The 24,333-nt window shown below is 42.2% G+C and overlaps 1 protein-coding gene across 1 annotated transcript in view; it reads right to left on the reverse strand.

The window, feature by feature from the left end:
* The window catches only part of DEPTOR (DEP domain containing MTOR interacting protein), a 130,493-nt gene that overhangs the window by 9,545 nt on the left and 96,615 nt on the right, over nucleotides 1-24,333 (reverse strand). Inside the window, exon 8 of the mRNA XM_074317021.1 lies at nucleotides 22,513-22,617. Within this exon, the coding sequence (XP_074173122.1) occupies nucleotides 22,513-22,617 (105 nt within the window). The remainder of the gene's footprint in view (nucleotides 1-22,512; nucleotides 22,618-24,333) is intronic.

Consider the following 24,333-nt stretch of genomic DNA (forward strand, 5'->3'; position numbering starts at 1 on the left):
TTTGCGTATCACCTTTCTTCTGCTGTGGGCAACAGGGATGGGAATACCAATCAAGGTGTCCACCCCTATCCATGGGGTCACGTGACCCACGTTTGGCCAATCAGACCCTCTCCCGGACCACTGAATCTGGAGCTGAGTAAAACAGCAGAGAAAGTTGATTTGCTCTGGCACTCAGCTCCCCAGGTCTGCCCTGGTTCCTGTCCTTTATCAGTAATAGCTGTTTTCTATCATTAGCAATCCATGATCCCTAGTACAATCTTTATGAACAAAGTGAATCTCAGAGACGGTATTGACACAAGGTCAGACAACCAAATGCCACATCTGAACTCTATATGACTCCGCAGCCCAACACAAATACAAATTTATAAAGTATGATATGCATAGGTAATTTTGAGAAATGCAGAGAATAGAAGGCAAATATTTTTTTCTCTTTGCTTTACCTGTTAATTAAACAGTCTAGGTCCATTCAAATATCTTGAGGCTCTTCCAACTTCATAAGAAGATTTTTACTTGGTTAAGTTTGGGTTGCTTTTTGTGTCACTTAAAATTCTCAACAATATTTAAACTTAGACATTTATTTCAAATTGTTTCTTTGAATTAGGGAAAAAAAGCCATTTTGTCATGCTTATTTTCAAGGTAGTATTTTTAGAGTCAGGCTGTTAGGAAAGACGTCATCTCTCCCTAAGTGGTCCCAACAACTGCTATGGTTCCAGCAGTTGCAATGTCCTGTTACTAAAAATGTGCAAAATGATCTAGAAATCCAGGTAGAACTATGTAACATATTCAGTTATAATGGACTTTGAATTACCATCTTCGGTACACTGTGTTCTGCAATAAACACACATTACAAGTAACCACAAGAAGCACATTGCCTGGATAAAATTTTTTCTCTATATGAAAAAGCAAGTTCATGCAAAAAAACAGACTATATGATGACTTCTGAATAGACGTACCTTAGGTACATGTTACGTCCTACCTGGGGCCAGGAGACTTGGATGCCACCCATAGGTGGTAATGATAAAGCAGAAGAAAATTAAGATGCTTTTCTTCCGCTTTGTCAGATCTGTTTTCAAAGATTTGATTGAAATTCTCTCATTTCCCTGGTTCACAGAAAAAGTATCAATCCTGAGCTCATCAGCTGCTCTGAACTCATCTCCTACAAGAAGGATAGGACCTTAACTTCATAAAGAAGGGCTCTAGAGGACATTATTCTTAATGAAAAGGAAGAATAAAACCGTCCTAAGTCATGGGTAAATGATATCTCTGAGCAAGAGGGAAGTGGAGGAAAGTCCTAAAAACCACAGTAGGTCTGGTAAGAGTTAACAGGAAGAGGGAGGCAGGACTCAGCACATTTCAGGGTGTGGTCAGGTTGGGATAAATACCTAGGCTGAACCCCAGCCTTCCTCCTGATAAGGAGCCAAACCAACGAAATAATCTTGCCTCTATTTTCTCTCCCTGCGCCCGTCCTGGCAGATGTCTGACAACCGTCTGGACAGCTTGAGTGCCCATGGGATTGTGCATTTGCACATTGGTTTTTGTGTGGCTGGAGTGCCATCACAATTATTCAATTGTTTCATCCAAAGTGGGAGTGGGTTGGGGAGGAACAGTATATACCTAAGATTACGTGTCTTCTCACTGCCACGGAAATCTGTATTTATCAAGACACTTGCATCCCTGAAATTGCTGCATTCATGTGAATGATTCTCTCTCTCTCTCTCTCTCTCTCTCTCTCTCTCTCTCTCTCTCTCTCATCTTGAAAGAGAAAGAAAGCTTCAAGGTTAAGGTTGCTTCCCTGAAAATAACAAAACAATTAACAAGACAGAGTTAGCCATTCCTGTAACTGCTTATTTTTTTATTTTTATTTTTTGTGTGTGTGTGATTATATGCCTTCTTTTTATCCCCAGCTTTACCGAGATATAATTGACATATAATATTGTGTAAGTTGAAGGTGTACAGTCAGATCGTTTCTTAGGCCACAACTTGTCAGTTAGCACGGGTGGAACGCTAACAGGTAATAGGAAGACCTAACATTTTTCCGAAGTTCTTTACATGCGTAATCTCATTTAAATTTCCCAACGTACCCTATGCAGCCGGTACTATTATTATTATTTATTTCTATTTCACAGTCAAGGATCCAGATTCAGAGAAGCAAAGTAACCAGAGCTAGTAAGGGGCAGAACTAAAATTTTTACTCCAAATTCCAACACTTAAGCCATAGGCTACCCTACCTCCCAGTAACAGGTCATCAGCCCCCCTAAAATTGACACTGATACCCATGAATCAACACCTCACCCTGGTATCTAAGCACCCACACATAGTGAATATTTTTAAGAATATTGTAGTTGTTATTTTCCATCTACCATCCTTGAAAATGGAATAACGCTCACTTGGTCACCATCACCATCATCATCAGGAAAGAAAATGATGGGGAGTGGTAGGGAAGAGGCCTTTTCACTCTTTGAAGAGTAACTCGGGCTAATCTTCAGATCTGGGCCAGCCCCGACAGGAGTATACATCGATACTCTTCTTATCCTCAACCCGAGTTTAACTAACCATGTTCCTTTATAACCTGGCGGAGAAGCAGGAAGGTCCCTCTCACTGTAGGTAGCTCCTGTCTTCTGGTAGAGTGCGGTAATGATTAATGACTCCTGGATGAAGATTTGAAAGATTCCAGGAGGAAAGACATAACACGAATGTAGGATGCACAATCACCCTTGGTAACAACACCGCATATAATTCCACCGGCAAACCCCAAACCATACCATTTGTCACGGTGAACGCATTACCTAAGCTGTGCCGCTAACTAGCATCACCCATTCCACTCACATTCCTTTTTCACTGTGCAATCTTTGCTTCCCAATAGAAACAGGATGGCAGAAGAGTCAATATGCTCATAAGTCTTCTGTGGGTACGTGAGAATGTTGGCACCAGTTGATTGGCACAGCACAGGTGTTACCAGGCTCAATGCGAGGCACCGTTCGTTTGCCTATAAAGCTTAGTTTATCCACAGCAAACATGGATTTTCTAAGAAGTTTTTCTCCAGGGATTCTATCCTTCCTTCCTCCCTCCCCAGTGAGAATGTCCCCAAGGGTAAAATTAAGCAGAATAATGGAGAAAGGACCAGGAAGGAAGTTCTAGTCTCAGCTCTGCAGCCAGGGAGCTGAGTCACTTTAAACATTACTTTGCTTCTCCCAGCATTAGTTCCTCATCTGATAAATTTAGCTGAAAAAAAATTATATTTATTATGGACTTTAAAGCACCTATCAGCTCTAAAATTCTATGCCAAAAAAAACAAACTAACTAACTAACCAAACCCTTCTATTTATTAGTGATTGAAATGTCTATGAACAATAACATTAGTTTACTGGTTACTTACATGCCAAAACCGGGCCAGGAGTTTGCTTATGTTAAATACGCAAAGGAGACATTATTTTTAGATATGTAAACTGAAATACAGAACCAAACAAATGAAAGAATGTAAGACGAGAGTCTCTCTCATGTACTGTGTTTCAGGCACATAAACAACAACAACAAAAGTCTAAAGGACTTACTGTAAAGCTGTATTCTATTAAGACACTTATGTAGTGTTGGGCACTTAACTTATGACAAAGGCAGCACTGCAGGAAACAGGGATATTTTATAATGATAAAAGGTTTGATCCATCAAGAAGATACAAAAATTGTAAACACATGAAGCCGACATACATACCTAACAACAAGAAAAAAAACCAAAAACCAAAATACATGAAGCAAAATTCACAGAATTCAAGAGCAAAATAGATAATTCAATAATAATAGTTGGAGAGTATTCTGCTCCATTTTCAGTAAAGAAAAGAACGATTAGGGGCCGGACCAGTGGCTCAGGTGGTTAGAGCTCTGTACTCCTAACTCCGAAGACTGCAGGTTCAATTCCCACATGGGCCAGTGGGCTCTCAACCACAAGGTCGCTGGTTCAACTCCTTGAGTCCTGCAAAGGATGGTGGGCTGTGCCCCCTGCAACTAGCAATGGCAACTGGACCTGGAGCTGAGCTGCACCCTCCACAACTAAGACTGAAAGGACAACAACTTGAAGCTGAACAGCACCCTCCATAACTAAGATTGAAAGGACAACAACTTGACATGGAAATAGTCCTGGAAGTACACACTGTTCCCCAATAAAGTCCTGTTCCCCTCCCCCAATAAAAAAAAATCTTAAAAAAAAAAGAATAGAACAATTAGGCATAACCCATGTAATACATACGCATAACCTATGACCCAGTAATTCCATTCCTAGATACGTATCTAATATATTATGACAACATGGTTTATTTATAGAAATTTCAGAAGTAGACAACTAATCTACAGTCCTGGAATTCCCGGGCAGTAGTTTCCCTAGTAGTTCACTTTGTAATAGTTTGAGATGTACATAAATAACTTGTACATTTTTTACTGAGTGCAATACAAATAGTTGTAACTGACCTTTATAACTTCCTAGTTATGTGACTTTGGGCAAGTTACGCGTTCTCTGAGTTACACTTCATGCATCTGTAAAATGGGGATCGAGTTTATTATGAGGATCAAATCTGATTAAGTACTAAGCCCAGTGCTTAATACCAGTGTGTTAAATACATATTGGCTTTTCTCTTCTGTCCTTTTTCCTGCACAATCTCTCCGCTTCAAACAACCCAGTGAATGCAGACTGTCGAAAGAGAGACGGCCATTGTATGAGTCTATACCCAGGAAAGCCAGTCTGGGTTCTGGTGGTATGGGAAATGGAAATACATCTCAAGTTGGAGTTATCCATTCTGATAAAAAAAAAACAAAAAACTGAAAAAAAAAAAAATACAGGGTGATAAGGGACAGTTTTTCCCAATCCAAGAGTATCCCACAAAGACAGAGATTCCAAAGCCACTATAAAATATCAACATAATTCTAAAATAAACAGAGCAGTGGAGTTTGGGTAAGGAATCTCTGCATCTGTCCATAAGATACTCACTTTAACAGCTGCATCAGAATGGAAGGAGTTGTACAATGTAACCAGACTCATGGATGGTCCTTCACCAAAATATTAGACAGAGACAGAAGCTGAGAGAAGATGTGCTAATTCCATCTATAGAATGAATTCCTTACATCTACAGAACGCATTATGCTTACAAAAATGTCCTCATCCAGCAAGGTACTACTGAGGCGTTTTGGACGGTGTTCTAGTAAATAAATTGTATGTCTATGTTTAGTGCATTAATAGCCCTCATAGCAGAAAACTGTTCTTGGAAAAAAAAGAAAAGAAAATTTGCAGCTGACGGTTCAGTTCCATAAACCTCTCCACCAAATATGCAACTGGCGGGGGTGTGACTGCTGTGGGAGGAGGCAGAGATCCAGTTCTTGGACAAACACAGGATTCTCTCTCCAGAGAATCAGTCTTCCTCGAAGCTTTATGCATTTGAAGCATGCTCTATGGAGATGTGGTTCCCCAAAGAACAGACTGTGCAATGATCCTTGAAGGAAAGCCAACCATATGGAAGAGGGACTTTCTTTCACAATCAAACAACAACAACAGAAAGCCACTCTAAAGAATTTTGGTTTCAAATGCATAAATTCAAAGTGCCTGCTGGTTTCACACAGAACCTGCCTGCCCAGCCAAAATGGACTAAAGGTCTGTTTCAGACCTAGGCTCGCCCTTGGTCCACTTGGTTCAGGTGGTGGTGGTGGTGAGGGAGGGGGCCAGCCAAGGTGAGACGGTACTGCATTTAAAGGAGGGGGAGATATGGGGAACCCTGGTTCAATCCATAATACTTGGATTCCCAAGTTAGGAAGAACACTTGCCTTCCTGGGGATTCTCTCTAGAGACGTGGATTAGGCTGAATGGAGGGTTTGTGTCTTTCCCTGGCGGTTCACATCCCCTCCCCACAGGCAGCTCATGGTTACACTAGGACCACTGCCAGAACTCTACTTGTGCTAGGGACAGACAGCATGCTCTCGAGCTGGTAGCTTCCCAAATAAGAAATGTTCAGACACTGAAGAGAAGCAACATCTGCCCGTAATAACGACAAGATTCCATGGACTTTCTTTACTGCTGGAGGAAAGAAGTCTGTCACCTGGGAGCCTTGATACCACAGGAGACATGCAAATTCTCACTCCTACCCATTCCCTCTGCTCCCCAAACAAACGTGGTTTGCACAATGGATACAGGAATTTCCTTAGAATTACAGTAATTACACACTGGGGCTTCCAACAGCAAGAGACACATTCTCAACACACACATATCAACTCCCACAGGAGCTTACAACTGAAAGACGCCCCACAAGGTCAGGCTTCCACCCTGACCCCAAATTCTTTACTCCACAAGAATCTTTAACCCAATTAGCTGCTTGCCCTTAGAATGTTTGCTGTGAGCATTTAACACCCATAAATTGTTGTGCTTTTTTTTTTCTAGATTATGCTAAAATGTGAAATTAATATATCAAAGGTTTTAAAAGATAGATTATTCAATGAGATGCAGTACACATTCACACAGGTCATCAGTCAAATAATTGCATTATTTGTTTTCACAAATCCAATGCATTCTTCATATATTACCTGTAAGGGCACGCCGAGGTCTCATTCCCCTTATTCTCCCTCCAAAATGGTGCTGCTACGCTGATCTGGGCTAAGAACAAAGTGTGTGCGTGTGTGTGCACGCGCGCATGCATGCTCACACTTTGCAGAGACACGCAGGCCACCATCTCATGGGTAGTTTTGGTGGGAAAGGTGAAAGGATTATAAATAGTACTGACTAAGCATGGGTGTGATGAAATCTGGACTAAGCAACCTCAGACATTATTTGCTAAGGCTAATGGAACCTGTGTGCCCCCAGGGGAGGGAGCCAAGCCTCCGGTTTCTGCTCTAGAAGCCCTTCCTGATTCTACCTGTACCTCAGGCTACATTCAGGATCTAGGTGCAAGCAATCTGGAGGCCAGGGACAGGGGCCCCCACTCAGGTTACTCAGGATTGTTTCAGTTCAAGAACTTGTGCTGGAGGATCGAGAGTTTCACACTGAGTTGGCTAAAGACTGGGAGCAGGGGGCGGCTGGTTAGCTCAGTTGGTTAGAGTGTGGTGCTCTTAACACCAAGGTTTCTGGTTTGATCCCCACATGAGCCACTGTGAGCTGCGCCCTCCATAACTAAATTGAAACAACTACTTGACTTGGAGCTGATGGGTCCTGGAAAAACACACGTAAAATAAATAGAAGTTTAAAAAAAAAAAAAAAGCTTGGGACAAAACCTTCTACTTCCCATGGTCTAGCAATAAACAGTGGCCCAGCGTGTCGTATTCTGGAGAATGTCATCTATAGGCACCTCGCACACCAGTCCCAGAGAACTGTAAGGATTTGAAGATTGGGGTTCCCTCCAATATCTCTATTCCTAGAGAAATATCTAATTTTTGGCAGAGCTGGTAATATATCTTGCCAAGATTAGTCAGGCAACGAAATTGAGGGCCAGAAAAATAAAATAATTTCAACACATTTGAAGGGCACCATCATACAATGGTAAGACCAAGGGCTCTGGAGCCAGACAGAGCTGGACTAGTTTGGCTCCTGACTCTGACATTCAGTTTGCACAGCCAGAGGCTATGACTCAAAGTCTTTCAACCTGAACTGTAAAATATAACTAATATCCAGCTCATAGGGTTGTGACAAAGATTAGAGGAGATGACACCTATTAAGCAACTAGCCCTGTGCCCAACAAGATACTCAACAATAATTGGTCCCTTCTCCCCATTATCCCTGTGGAACATTCCAGACATGACGTTACATTAAGTGGTCTACCCTCTAGGCCAGCTCCCAACTTTGTGAATGTTTACTTCTAATGCCAAACCACTGGATTGTTAGCCAGGGCCAAGCTCCTTTGCTGAATCTTTGTGCAAAAAAGTGATTAATTTATAGGCTAAGCCTGGAAAATTGACTTCCATCTTGGGCATTGAAAAACGCTTCCAGGAAAGTTTTCCAGATGGCCATATTTAGCCTGGTCATATTTCTTCTGTCTTTTATAAAGTAGCTGAAATAAGCCATCTTGCGTACACAACTAGAGTTTGCTAGAACTAATTCTTTTTAGATGTTTGGAGAGAAAAAGCCAGAGGATTCCTATCCTAAACACTTCATCCATTTTTTTGGGTCCCTGCCCCAGGGAGTCAGAGGGAACAAGAAAGAGATAGTTCCTGCTTACAAAGACAAAGGTGGAAGATTCTAGAATGTAATATAATTCCATATGCATGTACAAGGTACAATACTCAAGGAAAGCTCTCTATCCCTTACTCTCCTCTCCCTTACTGGGTGGATCTTATATTCATTCTCCCCATCCCTTCCTCATACTGGTACTGAGGACATTTTGTGGGCCAGATATCAGGAAGAACATGAATATAAAAAGGAAGATAGAACTCGGTGGTGACTAAGCTAGAACTACATGCCCTAGATTCCCTTTCCCATGCATTTCCAGGTCCAAGGTGACCACAGGAAGAAATTAGCATACTATCTGGAAGGCGGAAGTAAAGCAGCAAACATTACTCATGGCTACCATGGTAAAACACAGTGAGAGACCCACACTGAGCTGCCGTGGGCGAGTTCCAGCCTGTCCTGGCTCAGGGCTGCTCGACCTCGGGTTCTTCTCCCTGATGGACAGCCCTGATGACCAATAGTGACTTTAAGCCTCTCTCACCAGCCAATGAGATCACAGCCTTCTAGAGATTATTTCCTGAGTTTCCATTACAGCTCCATTCTAGACCCTTTAGGAAAGAAAACTAGGGTCACCCAACCAGGAATAAAGGTTTGGGAACCATAAACAACTGAGGCACTTGCTGAGGGTCCAGAGGATATGAAATTAGTAGAACAAAGGAGCTATTAATACACATGCAGAGATGTTGATGGATTATAATTTGTTCTCACTTTCTTTTAAGGTGAGAGAAGTAGAGAAGGGTTGGTAACTTCCAGTTTGTCTTTGCTCTCCATGGCTGTGTCTGGCTCTTCCTCCCAACTGCCAGCCCCGCTAACAAGAAGAAATCTCACACCCACCACCAAACTCACTAAAATAAGTGTAAAAAAGGAACTAGTCACTCAGGCTTGACACAGAGGATGAAAGAGCCAGAACTCAAGGTGTAGTGGTGGGAATCGAAGGGAAGCATAAAAATGGAAGCTCGCTGCATATGCAAATAGTGCTGACAGGCTTGAGGATGGAGGCTGAGGATTAATAAGAGAAGCGACTTCAAGGCAAAGATAAGGAAGGACTTGAAGACACCATGCTGATGAAATATGGTGCCCAGGAAAAGATGGACTATGGGCCTGGAGCTCTGAGAGAGCCCTGAGAAGAGTCCACTTTGGGAGTCACTGACGCAGAGGTGATGAGTGACGTGGTGGGCACTGGGCACGGAGTTGTTGCTACACAATGAAACAGCTAACGGTAGACAAATGTGTAGTTTTCCCCAGCTATTTCTCTCCGTATATATCCTATTTCCACATGATCAGAAGGTTTTGGAAAGAATGACTTTGGAGACACATAAGTCATGTTCCACACATGTGCCCGCAGCCCAGGATTCCGGCTTACACAGATCTAAGTACCCCATGGTACTCTGCCTCCCCTGACCCAGCTAAAGCAGGAGACAGTCATGCTACCTGTGGGCCTACAAAGTTATGGTGCGTGCCTGGTCCTGAGGACTCTGGCTCTGTGAAGTGGAACCTGATCTCATCAACCCCAGCTGTGGGTAAAGCCACTGCCCCCGCCCCCCCCCCCGACACAGTTTAGTTGGGGCATTGTGGTCCCACTGGGGTAACCACAGCTGGTCACATGTGGCCATGACAGAGGAGGCTTTGTCTTCTGCGTTGCAGAGGGACTCTGTGGGCCCTACTTATGCAAGTCGCTGCCCCACTCCAGCACCAGCACGAGTGCCCCATTTAAAACCTTGCTCTGCGAACTTTTCATCAGTCAGCACAATTTCTGCCACATCTGGGAGGCTACAGGACTAGAGGAAGAGGGAGGCAAAAAGTAAACATTTTCTCCTCAGCACAGAAACATCCATCTTTGAAAACTGAAGCCCCAAAGTATATTTAAATTAATACAAAATTGACCTCCACCTTAAACCAGCCTTAAACTTTCCTTGGGACAGTAGGCAGTAAATTATCCTTTTCTTTTAAAAAGCCTCTGCTGCGCAAAGGGAACAGGACACCATGGAACCTTCCCAGGGAACAAGCCACAGCTGTGCACTGGCAGCCTCCCCATCAAATGGGGTTGAAACCCCATCCTGACATCCCATCCCTCGGCATGGGACATAGAACAAGAGCTGTGTTTTATGCTGGCCGTTAGGGGAAGCGGGGTTCTCGAATGCCACACAGCACATCTGTAAGGAGTCAAAGCAGCTAGGATGAAAGCATGAGCAATATGGGCTCGAAGACGGTGTGACTGAGGTTTGGGGGCTGCTTCTTTACTTGTTTTGCTCCATGTGAATTTTGACATTAACTGGTGCTAATATATTTCCAAATGTGCTTGTAACTGATACTCTGCAAGGAAATACCTCAATGCCCAACGTATACTATCCAAATGCCTTCATAATGTACTCGTGCTTCAAAATCAAACTCTGGAACACTGCCTTCCATTTGAATCTGAGGCACGAAAATCCACACAGCCTCTCATCCAACAACATGAAGGGATCATGCAGCGTTGCATCCATCTTTTAAGAGGTCTGGGATGGGGTTGGCCCTCTTGGCGGCGGCACATTAAAATCACCTGGAAGTTTCTGAAAAGTGCCCAAATCTGGGCCTCACCCCAGGCCAACTGAGTCTGTATCTTCAGGTAATTTTTAGGTGTTTCCCAGGTGATTTTGAGGTACAGTAAAAGTTGAGAAACACTGGTCTGGGCCCATTCAAGGATCTTTGTGTTCTTGTACATGCTTGTTTTAAACATGAGGATTTTATGTAAGCCCAGTAACCCTAAAGTGAAATTCACCACACAGGAAGGGCTGGAATTCATTCTTCACTTAGCCCCGAACAACTGAGTTGGGTCTTGATTTTCTGACATGTAAAATGGAGTTACTAGTATTTACTCACCTCTATTTCAGGATGCTGTGAGAATACAATGATAAAGGCAACATTCTCTGACACGCATCTTACAAAAGCAAGGTATTGTTATTATTATTAATTATTGCTAAAAACCAGTTGAACATAATGTATGAACTCAAATAGCCGAGGTCATATTAGTTACTGAAATGACTACGATGGTAGGAGTGGGATAGAGGAGAGATGGGAATAACAAAAATTGGGTGCCCAAAGGGCCGAGCATTGACGTTAGTCTATTACACACATCTCATTTATCAGCGTGCTCAGGAGTGACCAGATCCTAGTACTGGTTATCTCACTTATCCCAGACTTCCATTTCACTTCTGTGGGCCTTATTTTCTTTGCTAGAAAATGAGGAGTTTAGACTGGGAGATTCTATTTTTTTTTATTTTTTTTTTTAATTTTCTTTTCTGCTCTTTCAATTTTATTGCAAGACTCTTATACTGGGGTCCATGCATAAGTTTCAGATAATAGATAATCCACAGACAGTATTAAACTGTATGCAATGCCACACACACACACACACACACACACACACACACACACACACCTGTTCTCTGGGAAGATGGTCCATAGCTGTCACCAGATTCTCAAAGAAGCATATGACCCTCTAATAATGTAAAGAATCAGCAAAATCTTTCCAGCTCTAAATATTTGATGATTGGTAGTGTAAATAATACTACCATTGGTGTTGGAATTTCAACAGATATTTACATATGGGGAATTTCAAACATATTTCCTTTACAAATCTACCTAATGCAAGATCCTGGATAAGAGCCAAGAATAAAGGCTAACCAATGACAATTCAACATTGTCAAAGGCTTCCGTCACCTCCCAGAGCGGTCCTGTGGGAATCAGAGCATCTTTGGGCCCCTGCCAAACCGGAGGTCGTCTGTAGATCTTGCACTCTAGGTCCACAGTGGCATTGATGAAAGGAGTCCGCTGGCATGTGGGGGCTGAAGGACAGATGGGGCAGAAAATAAAGCAGTAGGGCAAAGAGAGACAAGTCTAAAGACTGTACTCAACCAGAAGAAGAATCTGAACCGGTGTCAGAAAAAACAGAGACTAAGGAAAAACCAGATTCGAAAGCCGTGGGTGGAACCGGTGTCTCGTGATGTCTAGTACAGACTTTGCTGAAGGCTATCCCTAATCACGTCATCAGAATTTCCACTTGATATTATGACAAACTAGGATTCTTGCTGTTGGGCTTCCTGCCAACAGAAAACACTCGTCCAGGAGCCCAGCTCAAATGCTGAGTCTCATATTACATCCTAGAGATCAACAGCTTTGGGCTGCTCAAATCTTTGGGATACAGAAAGTTCAGAGACAAGGATGTATTCTTTCCAGTTTCCAAAGCTCAGTCCTTTCACTTTTAAACATTTTATGAATTTGAATTTCTTAACGCACAAGAATGCCATCTTTCGGGTCTATGCTATTTGAGGGTGAAACAATACAAGAGAACCAATGCAGAGTGGTCCCAAATGCATTACTATGCTTCTATCCACGGGACCGTCTAAACCCCTGTGACATTAAGAGCATTTTTTTGCCTATATCTTTCTTAATAAAATCAGTCTCACACATATACAATAATGGTTCCAAAGCACAGGCTCTAGATCCAGGCATGTCTCAATTCATATACAAAGTCTTAATGTTATGCAAAATTCTGAACCCCTCTGAACCTCATTTTTTCCATCTGTAAAAATGGACAAAATGCCTTTGCCCCAGGATTGTTATTATAAGTGACAAAACAGAGATAATGCACCTAGCATGTACTATCACTGAACAAATATTGCTTTAATTTGTCTTAGAACTATTTTCACAAGTTCTCCAATAAATCTTCTGAAAGGAGGGGTATGTACCCAAAAAACATTAAAGGGAAAAATTACCTTTTCAGGCAAATATGTTTAGTGTTGTCTGCCTCTATATCTGACTGAGATAAAATATGGTCTGGACATCCTCTGACATGCTCAAATTCTTTTAAGAAATAAAAAACGAGTACCAACTTCGTACCAGGCATGATGCCAGGGATTTTCCTGTGAATTGTCTTGCTGCTGCTCATCTGCAGTACATTGTATATTTGTCCATCTGTCTTAGAATACAATGATGGGGCTTTGGGAAACAACTTCCAAGAGTTTATTTAATATCTTAGAAACAGTAAGACTTGAATAAAAATAAATGGAATCAATTCACTGAGATTTTAAAAAAAAATTATTGAGCACCTATAAAAAAATTATTGAGCACTTGACACTGGTATGGTAGGTGCTAGAATAAAATTCCACTGGATACCTGCTACCTTAACAAGCCTTTTTTACTCTAGTAAAGCAGACACAATGCCGAGACTAGAGTACCACAATCCCCAGCCACAGAAACTAATTTACTGACTCAAACATTTATTGAGCATACAATAAAAAACAAATTATTTTTAAAGAATTATATACAATTCCTGCACTCATAGAGCCTATGTCCTAAAGGGATTAAAAGCAAATAAATACATATGTGTAAAAAAATAATAAACAGGGTGCTATGAGACAAATGAGGGGCTCTGGCAGATACTATAGGTTTGGTTCACCTTGCCTCATCCCACTCTCTCTGTCTCTTGCCCAATAAAGGTTGGAAAATGAAATATTCAAATTCCCAGCCCCCTTTGAAGTGACCACGTAACATAATTCCAGCCAATGAGATGGGAACAGAAATGCTATGAAGGATTTCCACCCAACATAAAAAAGGAGGAAGCAGGTAAGGTGAAGTGTAGCCATGCTGTGAAAAGCCTTGAGAAGAGAATTCTAGGAGGAAGGAACAGCAAGTACAAAAGCCCTATGGACAGAAAGCAGTCAGTGGTCTGAGGAACTAACAGGTGACAACTGAAATGAGCAAAGGAAGAGAGTAGCACAGAGAGCAGATTTGAAAGACAGGTAGAGGTCAAATCATGCGGGGTTGTGTAGGCCATGGAAAGGATTTTAGAGTTTATCCTAAATGGATATGTGAAACCAGTGAAGGATCTCAAGTAGGAGAGTGGCAGAACGTGCCCTTGGCTGCTCCGTGGGGGAATGGATTATGAGGTTGCAAGAATAGCTGTGAGGCTAATTAGAGTCACCAGTAGTCCTGGTGAGAGGCGGGCTTTGGATTTGGGGAAATGAAGAAAAATGGATGCACTCAAGATACATTTTGGAAGCATCTTGAATTAAAGGGAGAGGAGAAAAGTAAGCATGACTTCTACGTAGATTTCTGGCCCAAACAACTGGAAGGATGGTAATAATATTTACTGAGATGGAAAAGAGTGGAAGAGGAACAGGAATGTGCAAAACAAAGCATTCAATCAACTCAATGTCCATAATTCCTGCCAAATGAATGTTTTCCCATTTTCCTTTCCATCATTTCACTTTTTCTCACTGGCTGTCTTCTGAGAACCATAGCTGTAACTGCAATGCCAACAATATTTGATTTCATCTGGCAGAGCAAAAATGGTGGGTGGAATTAAGAGACTGCAGCTAAAGGCAAAATGACAGACTCAGCACATGACTTTATAGTCTTCATCATGGAATTCTGAAAATGGGTGAAATGTGCAAAACTACCAAAATTTGTATCTGAGACCCCAAGTCCTGCACCCAGTCATGTTCCTGCCCAATACACACACACCACAGTTTATAATTAAATATCTGTGTGAGTAATTAGTACCTGCTTCATCATGAAACCTGAAGCTCCAAGAGGGCAGGAATCTCATTAGCTTGACTCACCACTGGTTGCCCATAGGACACCATATGCCGTAGGCACTCGCTAAGTATTTGTTGAAGGATATCTGTACAGCTTTTTCTGGTCAATGACAGAAATTATTCGTTGTCCCTTTCTTCTGTATTAATAAAACCTGGACACAAGGCCATTGTATTAATTTCCTACGACTGCCGTAACAAAGACCAAAAACTGGGTGGCTTAAAACAACAGAAATTTATTGTCTCATAGTTCTGGAGACTAGAAGTATGAAATCAAGGCATCAGCAGGGCTCTAGGGGAGAATCCTTCCTTGCATCTTGTAGCTTCTTGTGTTTGCTGACAATCCTTGGCATACTTTGGCTCGTAGAAGCAGCACTCCAGTCACATGGCCACCTTCTCCATGTAGGTCTTCATATTGTCTTTCTTCCACACATATATGTCCCTATTTCCAAATTCCCTCGTCCTCCTTTTTTTTAAGTACACCAGTCACATTGGATTAGAGTCTAACCTAATGACCTCATCTTAACTTGATTACCTCTCTCAAGACCCTATTTCCTAATAAGGTCACATTCTCAGGTACTGGGGATTAGGACTTCAATACATCTTTTTTAGGAAGACACAACTCAACCCACAACACTCACCTAGAGTAAACTCAACGTTTCCTGGTTCCCCTGCATCTAAGTGTGGCCATGTATGGTTATGTTCTGGTCAATGAGCTATAAACAGAAGTATTGTGCACAACTTCCAGAAAGTATCTTTAAGGGAGCAATTGCATCCTTCTGCTTCCCTTCTTCCTTTATGAGTGGCTGGAATGTAAACCTAATGGCTAGAGTTCCAGCAGCCATCCTAGACCAAGATGTGACCTTGGGAATGGAGGCTGAACAAAGTGAAACTACAGAACAGGAGATCAGAGACCACAGAGACACAACTCAGCCTTGGACTGTCTTTCTTCCAGCTTTTACATGACAAAGAAATACTAGTTTTAACCATTTTTTTTGAAGAATTTCATGGCACTCACAAAGAAACATAATTATAGCTGTTCCCAAAATTATGGAATCCCAAAATTATGGAATCTTCTGTAAGTCACATACCAGTGGTGATAGTCAAGACACTACTACTGTGTTTCCCCAAAAATATAATATAATATAATATATAATAATATAATATAATATAATATAATATAATATAATATAATATAATATAATATAATATAATATAATAATACCAGGTCTTACATTAATTATTGCTCCAAAAGATGCATTAGAGCTGATTGTCCGGCTAGGTCTTATTTTCGGGGAAACAGGGATCGATCATGGATAGATCCAGGAGGACGGCTTTGGAAAGAGATGTCCAGCCTTGCTTGAAACAGCTCGGAATTTATCCCAGGTATAGGTCAGTCTGGTATGGTGGGTGGGGAGGGTCTCTAACTTTACACCTGGTGGCATCTCCAGGGATCCAGCACAAAGAAAGTCAGTGTTAGAGCCCACAGTAGATCAATTCAGGAGCAGCTCAGGACTATTTCAAGACATTTCTAAACTTGCTATGTCTTTGCTTTGCAAAAAGATGACTTCAGTCCATAGTTGTGAATAAAAGTGTTTAGTTTCAACTCAATGTTAAACAAGCTCAGCAATAAACACAAACAAACCCACTGATGTTCGCGTAGCAGTCAGCAGGAGCTGGGACCTGATGTAATGCCAACAATCGCTGATTCTAACATGCACTTGGAACAGCTCTGAAATTGGGTCGTATCGTATAATCAGTGCACCTTGTATTGGATGAAATATGTTGGATGCTACTCACTGACTGTCTACCACCTAACAGGCATGGGTGTGATACTTTATACACATTTTTTAAATTTACCCTCAGTTATGCCATGAAGCAATTATCATTGCCATTTTAAGATGAGAAACAGAGGTTTAGCATTTCTAAGAAAGTGACAGAACTGCAACAGCATACTGCAATATGGCAGAAGCATATGCTATAGACCCTGCCCATCAGGATAGCCCACGTCAGCTACAGGTTTCTTACTTTGTGTCACATATTTATAAATATAAGCTTATCTGAGCAAGAATCAGCCAGGGGACTCAGAATAACACAATGCTTATAACCACCAGTATAATAAATGATACCCACAAACACTTACGGAGTGTTTATTATGAGTCAGCTACTGTATTAGGACAGTTTTCATTCAATGGTGACCACTACGAGCACCATCTTAAGGAGAAGAATTTGAAGCTTACTGTTTAAGTCGTTATCCTGGTTCCTACAGAAGGGGTGAAATTGGGATGCAAACATCCAGTATCTGAAAGCCTAGGCCATTTATAATACGACCCAGCGCCAGGCACAAACTGGAAACTAGAGTCCTCGGTGTACACAGGATTGGCCATAAGAGAGAGGGAATGTGATGGGTCAGATGAAAGGAAGGAGAGTGACTGGCCAGGAGAAGTGTGAGGAAGACTCCACATATGCCCTCACTTACCAGATGAGAAAAAGGTCCAGAGAAATGAAATAATTTGCCAAACATCACAGAGGCCTGAGGAGTGGAGCCAGGATTCTGTCTGAGTCTAAGATCCTAAACTAATTTCTGTTAACAGCAATCCCAACAGTGGTGGCCTCTTGGCACATCTGTTTCCTTTTTGGTCTTTGAGAACGAATATGCTACTACTGCGTGAAGAGAAGAAGGTGATCAGAAAGGAAGAGCAAACACAGACTAGAATAAAGGCAGATTTTTCAAATTTGATCTTGAGACAGTGTAAAAGCCTCAGATTTGACCAAAACACCTACAATTCAATTCCATTTACAACTGAGGTCAGGTTGGAACCCTCCTGATCTGCATATTTAATCCGTTCCGGGGCCAGCATGTCAGCAACCCCATCCTGCAGCTTAGTTACCCGTCCAGCTTCTGCCAACCTAAGTCAGCTGTATAGAGATTGTAGGCATGAAGAGCTCGGGGATATTGGAGCAAGATGCCCTAGGAAGAAAGGTCACTGGTTTCTCTACTTCGATCCAGAGAAGACCTTGTCACTCTCCCCAAGGACACATTTTTCTCTGGAGTTCTTCCCAACTTTTTAGGGAAGTAAATTTTAATATATATATGAGGGTTTTCCCCATCATGGACGAAGGGTTCCATTTAAACCACTCAAAGAGGTCTCCTTTAGGTCTGGAAAGTTCTAGAAGTGTTAACAGAAAGAAAATGGGGCCGCCACCACCGCCATACCCGCTTCCTGCAGCTATCCCGCAGATGACCCATCCTTTAGATCCTCACACAGAAGAGCTCCCACCCCAAGAATCGGTACTACAAAGGAAACCTGATGGGACCTCTGCAGATGACTTTCCCAGCTGTATTGTGGACTGAAGTCTCCAGCTGCCACAAGGACCAAGATTTGCCTAACAGTGGTTCATCCAAGTTCAAATATGGCCAATTGTTGGAAGTTTTTTGCAAAAGCAAAGTACATAGTTGTCATTTCAGGGGCTGGCATAAGTGCTGAAGGTGGGCTTCCAACTTTCAGAGGAACCACAGGTTATTGGAGAAAGTGGCGATCTCAGGACGTGGCCACTGCTGAGGCCTTTGCCTACAACCCATCCCAGGTGAGGGAGTTCCATCACTACCGGTGGGAAATCCTGCAGAGCACAGAACCGAGCCCAGAGCACATTGCCATGGCCAAGTGTGAGGCCCAGCTGCACTAGCAGGGCCATAGGATCATCACCCAAAACATCGATGAGCTGCACCACAAGGCTGGCACCAAGACCCTCCTGGACATCCAGGGTGAGGACCCTAAGCCTCGCATGGGGAAGGCAACCAGACTGTAAAACACATGTCCTACTATTTCCCACCTCGACGCATTGAATCAGAATCAGCATTTTGATAAGATGCTCCGGTGTCAGGTGTGCATATTACACTAGAGAAGCACAGGTCTGCACAGCTGCATGCACCCCTGTCTTTGGGGAGTTCTGTCAAATGGGGCTGGGCTCGGAGAAGTGCCCAGTTGGGCTGAAGGAAACAGGAGGTGTGGGCCACTGAACAGCAGTGGCTTTAGCAGGATCTGGCACGGGAGGACCTCTGCACTCCTGGGGGTATCTATTTACTTTTACTCTGTCCAGCCATTGGCACTCTCCACTGAGGCTGTGCTTCTGCTAAACCTTTAAGCCTGTAGGGAGCTGCCAGCTCAGTGACCTTTACTGTATCAAGCTCGCCACGTTTATGACACACGTACATTTTGCCTTGGGTCCCTCTGGCTTCCCTTCTTTTCTCTGATGACACCCTCTTTTCCCTCTTGTCTTCCTGACCCTTTCCCCTCTTTGCTCTCACCAAAAATCTAATAAATTCATTCATACAAGAGGAGAGGGGGAGGGGAGGGGGAGGGGGAGAGGGAGAGAGAGAGAGAGAGAGAGAGAGAGAAAGAGAGAAAGAGAGAGAGAGAGAGAAAGAAAGAAAGAAAGAAAGAAAGAAAGAGAGAGAGAGAGAGAGAGAGAGAGAGAGAGAAGAAAGAAAGAAAGAAAGAGAAAAAGAAAGAAAGAAAATGGCACTCAGTCTCTTCAGGCTGGGGCCTGCCCTGTCCACATACTGGTGGCCCTCGCCTTCAAATGTCCCAATCCCCACAAAAAGATGAAACAAAAGAGAGAGAAATACTTCACAGTAAATACTCTGCTATAAAATCATGTCTGTTTTTGGCAAGTAAAGCAGTAAAATTAAGCAGCCACAGTAAAAGTATAAAAATCCCGCTGGGCTGAAGGTCCCAAAGACCCACCTGCAAGGCTTAGTCCACACTGGAAAGCAGAAGACCAGGGCCGTGCCCTGAGGGGCGAGCCTGGCATTCAGTGTGGAGAGTGACACTGAAGACAGCAGGGCGGGGGCATTTTACATTGATCGAGGCCAGCTCTTGCCAGTCACCAATGCTAAAAGGAAGCTTCTGGCCAGAATTTTGGATATTTGCTACCACCCAGACCAAGCAAGTCAATTGCTGGCCGGGTAAGCGGATCCTTCCGCACAGGGCCGGGCCCGGTAGTGTTATCAGCCACCCCCTCAGCCCTGCATAGCCAGACATGCCACCCTGCAGTTTTCCTACACGAGGGTAGTGGGGATGTGACCCATGGGTAGAAACAAGCCTGTAGGATTGGATTATGCAAATGTTTTTTTATGTCAGTGAAGTTATTCTATAACCAACATACATGATAAAGGGAGAATTTAGTCACTGTTTTCTACCAGGAAATTATGTAGTAATTTAAATGAATATACGCAGGTAGATTATATGGAAAAGCATGGTAGTCCATCATTTTCATTTCACCAACAGTATAATTCAAAACCTGTCTATCTATCTATTCATTCCAATACAGAGTTTGACCAAAAGCAGCTCCTTAAAACAGTTTTAGTGCCATATCATAACAATCTGAAGATTCCACTGGGATGTTTCTATTAAAAAATAAAGTGTTGGGCCAGCCCAGTGGCTCAGGCAGTTAGAGCTCCATGCTCCTAACTCCAAAGTCTGCCGGTTCGATTCCCACATGGGCCAGTGGGCTCTCAACCACAAGGTTGCCAGTTCAATTCCTCGAGTCCCACCAGGGATGGTGGGCAGCGCCCCCTGCAACTAAGATTGAACACGGCACCTTGAGCTGAGCTGTCGCTGAGCTCCCAGATGGCTCAGTTGGTTGGACTGTGTCCTCTCAACCACAAGGTTGCCGGTTCGACTCCCGCAAGGGATGGTGGGCTTCGCCCCCTGCAACTAGCAACGGCAACTGGACCTGGAGCTGAGCTGCGCCCTACACAACTAAGATTGAAAGGACAACAACTTGACTTGGAAAAAAGTCCTGGAAGTACATGCTGTTCCCCAATAAAGTCCTGTTCCCCTTCCTCAATAAAATCTTTAAAAATATATATAAAAAAATAAAAAATAAAATGTTGTGGTAGACAATTTAAACAGGGTTTTTTCCCCCTGCTGTATGTAAAAGAATTTATAACATGCGAATGTGTTTTGTGAATTTCCAAGAGAAACATAAAGTGGACAGCAGTTTAAAACTATTTGGATAACAGAACCTCAAGACAGAATATTTTGGTGGACCAGAGAGCTGTATAACACAACTTTGGAAATGTTGCTCTAATGAATTCTATACTGCTCTACAACATATGAAAACCATTGTACACTCCCTGAGAAACCAAGAATAAAACCATATGTAGTATTAGCTTATGAAATTGAAAAAATATATATATCAGGTTACCCATCTATTGGGGTATAGACACTAAGAAAGAATTGATTAATCAATTGCCAATGCCTAGAACAGTTACACATGTTAACCAATAAAAAGATGGACTAAAGTCAATCAAATACACTTAGCCAAGCAAAACAGTGTCTTTAGCTGCATTGTAAATCCATTGCTTTCTTCAAAGGAAACGTAGTTTAAGTCAAAGCCCCATGCAAGTGAGTGCATGCTCAGGACTGAAACACTCTGCCAAAAATAATTTCTACTTGGTCATTCACTGTGGAAATAAAATATAAAGTTCTTCCCATAGCCAAGAGTTCCGTTAGAAAATGAAAAATTCAGCTTCGGTAAAGATACAAATGTTCACCCTTTATGTTTCTGGCCAACTTTCCTGCTTTGCGTTTCTCTGGTGCTGTGACCACTGAAGAACCCAGGAGGTAGGAAGGGCCTCAAACACAGGCCACCTTAGCCAACGAGGCTTCCGTAACTTGCCCAGAGCACGGGCCCTTCTCTGCATGAACAAGGAGTTCAAATCGGGGGGGGGCCGAGTCAACCCCCAATCCTACCAGCACTGATCACCCAGGCTGGCAGTAATCTGTGCTCTGTGTTCCCTTGAGCCAGCCTCTGCTGCCCATCTTTCCAGCAGGTAAGGCAATACCAGAGGGTCAGTGCTGGGAATCAGAGCTATGGAGAGCCAAATCCTGCCTGTTGCTCTGCTGCTTTATTGGTCTAGGAAAAGGATTGATGGGAGAGGATGAAAGTCGTGAAGAAATGAATGAGAGAAATAATCTGTAGCCTTCAAGCCTTCTGCATCCGCCCAGGTAATCAGAGATAAATGTCCTCTGTGGAATGTTTTACAGATGACAGAACAAAACTGTGCTAGAGAAAGGTGTTTTGCAGGAGAAAGCCAACGTTCTCAACATTCTATCACATTTTGGTATAAATAAAACCAATGTGTGTATCTATGTATTTATATATGGGTATGTGTATGTATCTACATATGTCTCCATACATACAAGAAGTCTGGAAGAATATAAATCAAAAATGTTAACAGTGCTACACTTTATTGTGTGTCAACCATACTTCAGTAAAGCTGCTTAAAAATGTTAATAGTGGTTATCACTGAGTTAGGAATGATTACAGGCAATTATAATTTATATCCTACTTGTCTGTACTGTCCAAATTTTCTTGGCTAGATGGCTTTATAAACCCTACAGGAATGTACTTTGTATAGAACAGAAGCAGTAGAGCTATTATGTAAGATGTAAGCAAAAAGAAAGTACGTTTCTTTGCTGTTGTTTTTTTCAAACTCAGTATTGGGTAAGGGAAGAAATGTGAAAAACCAAGGGTGATTGGAGACCAAGAAGGCACCGTCAGAGGGATCGCAAAAGTTTTCCTCTCACCAGCTACACCCTACGCTCGTGGCTTCCTTTCAACCCCATTCAGAAAGGGACAAGGAAACGATAATAATGGGACCAAACACTTAGGGAGAGAAAGTACAGGTGGCACCAACAATACAGCTCGAGGTATTTAGACACTTCTCTATTGGAGGTACCTTCATTCCTGCAGCCGCGGCAGGGCCACTGGGGTCCACGGCCTGGATATGGCATGGCTTACTTCCTCGTACCACAAAGCCCCAGCCAACAGCGTCACCAACAATCTAGAGAGGAAAATCACGATTAGTGAGCAGCAGACAGTCCCTGGCAATTCTGTCCTTCCGAGAGAGAGAAAGCCAGCCCAGGATTAAGTGTGGCCATGAAATAGTTCTCCGTTTCATCTCTACCCTGTCAGGGGAATGGAACACTTTGCTTCTATCATAAATGCAGACCTATTCCTGTGGAAACTGTGGTCATGAGACACCTGTTCGACAGAAAGACGCTTCTGTGAGGGCATTGCTCAATAAATCACTGGCAGACTGCCTCTTTCTTAGGTTGCTATGCAATTAATATTAGACTCACACGAAAAGTTTAGAAGACCTTAAACATATGGTTGAATCTTCTCTCCAGATCCAATTTCTATTTGCTCTTTCCCCCTAAATCGAAATGATATTTTCTTGATGATCCTGCTACTCACTGTCGTCCAAAGTACATAACAACTTAAATTGTAACTGGTGAGAAATATGAAGTTTTAGCTTTCCTGAAACACAATTTTCTCTACCAAGAAAGGAAAGTGGAAAAATGCACGAAGGTCACAATTTCCAAGTAGACGCTGGTCCAAACGTTGTTTGAAACCGGTGGGTGCCTTTTCCCACAGAATCATTATTAGAAATGGCAGTTATGGTCCCTGGGTAGCTCTGTCAGACACATCTTTAACACACCCCAACTGAAACATGGATGAAACACATTCACAGTCCCTTCCTAGCAATGCTGGCATTTGAATTTAAAACCAAAAAGAACTACTTTAGAGATGCAATCAACTGTCTCTTGCATGCTGGAGATGGAGGAAAAGCAGGGAAACCAATGAAATTTTGGTGGACATTCTCAAAATGTTTTAGGCATTGCATTTAGCTTTTGGGTCTATTACACTTCATTTCACCTCCACATGCAGTTTACCCTTTCCTCCTGATGCAGACATATTAGAAGTGTGTTTTCATATTGACTGGTTATGACTGGGACCATCCTATTTAACTCCTCAGTGCTTGAAGTGTGAAGTAGTCCTTGACTACTAAATATTTGAGTGTGGGAAGTTTTCTTCTTCCCTCCCCCCAGGCCCCGCCCGAGGTAATAAAACCAAAGTGAGAAGACTGAAGGAAAGAGACGTGTTTTAAAGAGGATCGCTGCACTGTACACCTGAAGCTGAAGCTGAACAATAATGAATATCAACTACAATTTTATATATATATATATATATATATATATATATATATATATATATGTATATATAGTTTGTTTATATGTATATAAAAATATATATATACATACATATAGTTTACATACATAGTTTATATATACATATATACATATATAGTTTATATGTATATAATATATATACATTTATATGTTTATATGTATATAATAAACTATATATATGTATATATAGTTTAGCATACATATATTGTTTATATGTATATATACTCACAAGAAGTGGAGTACAGCATTAGGAATAGAGACAGCGGAAATGTAATGGCTGTATGCGATGTCAGAGGGGTAGTAGATAGGGGGAGGGGAGTTATCACTGTGTGAGGGATACAAATGATAAATGTTTAACTAGTACATTGTTTTGTACACCTGAAACTAATAAAAACAAAATGTTTAAAAAAAATAAAGAGGAGGTAGATGGAAAGAAACTGAAGGAAGAGGCCAGGGGAAGGAGAGTGGGTGAGACGCTGTCAAGCAAGCACTTAGGTTCTGTGTGAAGAAGACCAATGGGACCGGTA

Source organism: Rhinolophus sinicus, linkage group LG12 (genome assembly GCF_036562045.2).
Source record: "Rhinolophus sinicus isolate RSC01 linkage group LG12, ASM3656204v1, whole genome shotgun sequence".
Taxonomy (NCBI): domain Eukaryota; kingdom Metazoa; phylum Chordata; class Mammalia; order Chiroptera; family Rhinolophidae; genus Rhinolophus; species Rhinolophus sinicus.